This window comes from Colobus angolensis, unplaced genomic scaffold (assembly GCF_000951035.1).
Source record: "Colobus angolensis palliatus isolate OR3802 unplaced genomic scaffold, Cang.pa_1.0 Scaffold188, whole genome shotgun sequence".
In the NCBI taxonomy this organism is placed as follows: domain Eukaryota; kingdom Metazoa; phylum Chordata; class Mammalia; order Primates; family Cercopithecidae; genus Colobus; species Colobus angolensis.
In genome coordinates, this window is record NW_012115021.1 from 5456865 (window position 1) to 5460514 (window position 3650).

General features: G+C 42.1%; 1 protein-coding gene across 2 annotated transcripts in view; it reads right to left on the reverse strand.

Annotated features, from left to right (window-relative positions):
* Positions 1-2025: 2025 nt before the first annotated feature.
* CA5B (carbonic anhydrase VB, mitochondrial) overlaps positions 2026-3650 on the reverse strand; it is a 64276-nt gene continuing 62651 nt past the window's right edge. For both annotated transcript variants that reach the window (XM_011940263.1, XM_011940262.1), the window contains one exon: positions 2026-2454. In XM_011940263.1, coding sequence (XP_011795653.1) covers positions 2275-2454 — 180 coding nt within the window. In that variant the 3' untranslated portion in view covers positions 2026-2274. The remainder of the gene's footprint in view (positions 2455-3650) is intronic.

Below are 3650 nucleotides of genomic sequence, written 5' to 3' on the forward strand. Positions count from 1 at the left end.
CAGGATGGTCTCGATCTCCTGACCTCGTGATCCGCCCATCTCGGCCTCCCAAAGTGCTGGGATTACAGGCTTGAGCCACCGCGCCCGGCCTGGTGGTAATTCTTATGGTAATTCTGTTTTCAGTTCTTTGGGAAACCCATGTACTGTTTTCCATGACCACCATTTTACATTACCACCAACAGTGCACAAGGGTTTCAACTTCTCTGCATTCTCCCCAGTACTTGTTATTTTTTTGTTCTTCTGATAGTGGCCAACATAATGGGCATGAGATGATAACTCATTGTGATTTTGATTTATATTTCCCTAATAATTAGCAATGTTGAGCATATTTTCATGTTCTTGTTGGCCATTTGTATATCTTCTTTGGAGAAATGTCTGTGCAAGTCCTTTGCCCATTTTAAAAAATTGAGTTATTTGGTTTTCTTGTTGTTGAGTTATAGAAGTTCCTCATATATTCTGGATTTGGGCTCCTTATAAGATATATGATTTGCAATTATTTTCTCTCATTCTAGAGCTTGCCTTTTCACTTTGTTGATTGCTTCCTTTGACACACAGAAATTTTTAAGTTTGATGTAGTCCCATTTCCTTCCTAACTATCTTAAGTGTACAGTCAGTAGTGTTAAGTATATTTATCCAACCCTATCTTGCAGACCAGATGACAAACATATTAATGAAAGAACTACTACCAGTCATTGATGCAACACTGAGTCTGAACATAGGTTTAGATGCATTCGGAAACATTCCAAGATATTTATAAGCAAGAGACACGGGGGCATGAATTCCTCAGAATATGTAGAATTATCTAGATTTTAGCCTATCTGACAAGTTTCTCTCCCTATTACCATAACAAAAGTTTTTTAAAGCACTGTATAAACTGAGAGATTTAAGTTAATCACCTGCCTTGCAAAGAACCTTGACTAATGAGTAAATAAAGTTCAGACAGTTGTAAAGTGAAGACAGGATAGCTCTTTCACTGTAGAAAACATTATCATTATATACTATGTAACAGTGTGCAAACAATACAAAATAATATTATAAACCATAGGCTATTAGATTACTAGTCCTTTGAAAAATATTTCTGGAAATGTACAATGAAAGAATTCTAAGTTCTAGGCACTTTAAGCATCCTTTCTCTTCTCTTCTCTTTTTTATTAGACACGGAGTCTCACTCCGTCACCCAGGCTAGAGTACAGTGGTGCGATCTTGGCTCACTGCTACCACCACCTCCTGGGTTCAAGCGATTCTCCAGCCTCAGCTTCCCGAGTAGCTGGCATTACAGGTGCCCACCACCATGCCTGGCTAATTTTTTAAATTTTTAGTAGTGACAGGGTCTCATCATGTTGGCCAGGCTGGTCTCGAACTCCTGACCTCAAGTGATCTTCCCGCCTCAGCCTCCCAAAGTGCTGGATTACAGGTGTGAGCCACCGTGCCCAGCCAAGCATTTTCTTTAAAATATTCTGCATATATTTCCTATATGATCAGACCTTTAAGTAAAATATCTGATCTTTGGAAATGCAAAGGGATTTCTGGGTATAGGAAAAGTCTTATTTTCTTATAATTACAAAATATATTTTCTACATCATAAATCGATAGTAAGTAAGCATATCATGTCCTTGTAACAACTAAACACTGGGGCAAATGTACTGATTGATAAGCCCTTATGAAAGAATACACATTCATGTTATAAAATAAAATACATCTAAAACCATGGCCAATGTTCAGCCAGGAAGTACCAGTCTGGGCCAACAGGCTGTTTCTGAAAGGCCTGAGTTCTGGCCAGTGTCTGTGCCTTACTTTTGATTATAATCCCTACGTATAGTGCTATAGAACCACTAATGGATAAACATAAAAAAGATAGCTCAAAAATGTCAGACATAAAAAGATATTACAAGCCGGGCCAGGTGGCCAGCACCTGTAGCCCCAGCTACTCCACAGGCTAAGGCAGAAGGACTGCTTGAGCCTAGGAGTTCAAGGCTGCAGTGAGCTCTCACTGGGCCACTGCACTCTAGCCTGGGCAACAGAGCAAGACCTAGTCTCTTAAAGAAAAAAAAAAAAAAGGCATTACAATTACCAACAGGTAGCTGCAAGAGAAACTTGTGTCTCTTAGCTGGTACCGAATCGCCTTCCTCAAAGACTGATGAAGCACTCTCATGCTAAGAAATGCTCATCTGTAAATATTATCAAATGCAGGCACTTAGAATAGTCTAGTTAACAATTTTTAGTAAGCTAGTATATATTATAGCAAAAGCAAAATACCGCCTAGATATGAATGTTTTAGGGGGTTGCTTGGCTGGTCGCCGACTTGGGTTTCGCTCGTACATTCAGCACATAATCATGCCGGAAGGATGAACGGACAGTGCGATTCATCAGTGGCTGAAGAGGGCGGAAGTTGTCCACCATCCTTTTCTCCTTCTCCCCTTCAGAAGTGAAAAGCAGGGTTCGAAATTGCTCAAGCTAGAAATAGAAACAGAAAGCATAAATAATTTCAATAGAAAACTTGCTTTACCTCGTGAATAAATTACTTTCATTTTTACAATTCTGAGCATTCCTTGCAAATTAGATACAGAAGGAGAAGTTATTTCTGGGTAAGAATGCCTTCACTGCCGGGCGCGGTGGCTCAAGCCTGTAATCCCAGCACTTTGGGAGGCTGAGGCGGGTGGATCACAAGGTCAGGAGATCAAGACCATCCTGGCTAACATGGTGAAACCCCGTCTCTACTAAAAATACAAGAAACTAGCCGGGCGTGGTGGCGGGCGCCTGTAGTCCCAGCTACTCGGAGGCTGAGGCAGGAGAATGGCGTGAACCCGGGAGGCGGAGCTTGCAGTGAGCCGAGATCGCGCCACTGCACTCCAGCCTGGGCGACACAGCGAGACTCCGTCTCAAAAAAGAATGCCTTCACCACTTGACAGGGAATAAAATGCCCAGTGGTGGTGGTGATCCTGATGGTGGTCCTGTGGGGAGGAGAGCAGCAGGAGGTGGTGAAACCAGGAGGGCACTTGGGATCCAAAGACTTGGGGCAAAGGCCCTGTCCCCACATATTATCCATTTACCAAGGATGATGAGTTAATTCATCTCTTTCATTCTCAAGAACCTCCTCTTTAAATAAGCAAAAGAGCCAGCTTACAGAATGAGAAAGGAAAGATCTGATGCATATACTAACAACACCAAAAAAAGTGGGTTTATAAAACAATTTAACTGAATCATTAACATAAAATAAGTATTACTGATTGCTCACTGCACCTGGGTATTGTGGGCAAAGCAATGCATATTGATGTCTTTATTTTTTCCTTTCCTTTTTTTTTTTTTTAAAGACAAAGTCTTACTCTGTCACCCAGGCTAGAGTGCAGTGGTGTGATCATGGTTCACGGCAGGCTCAACCTCTGGGACTCAGGTGATCTCCCACCTCAGCCTCCCAACTAGCTGGGATTATAGGCATATGCCGCCACACCCAGCTAATTTTTTAATTTTTTGTAGAGACAGGGTCTCTCTATGTTGCCCAGGCTGGTCTTGAACTCCTGGCCTCAAGTGATCCTCCCACCTAGGTCTCCCAAAGTGCTAGGATTACAGGTGTGAGCTACCACACCAGGCTGCATGTAGGTGTCTTAACTGGAGACAGGATTCTCTTTGCTGGTGCTGTCCAATAGAACTTT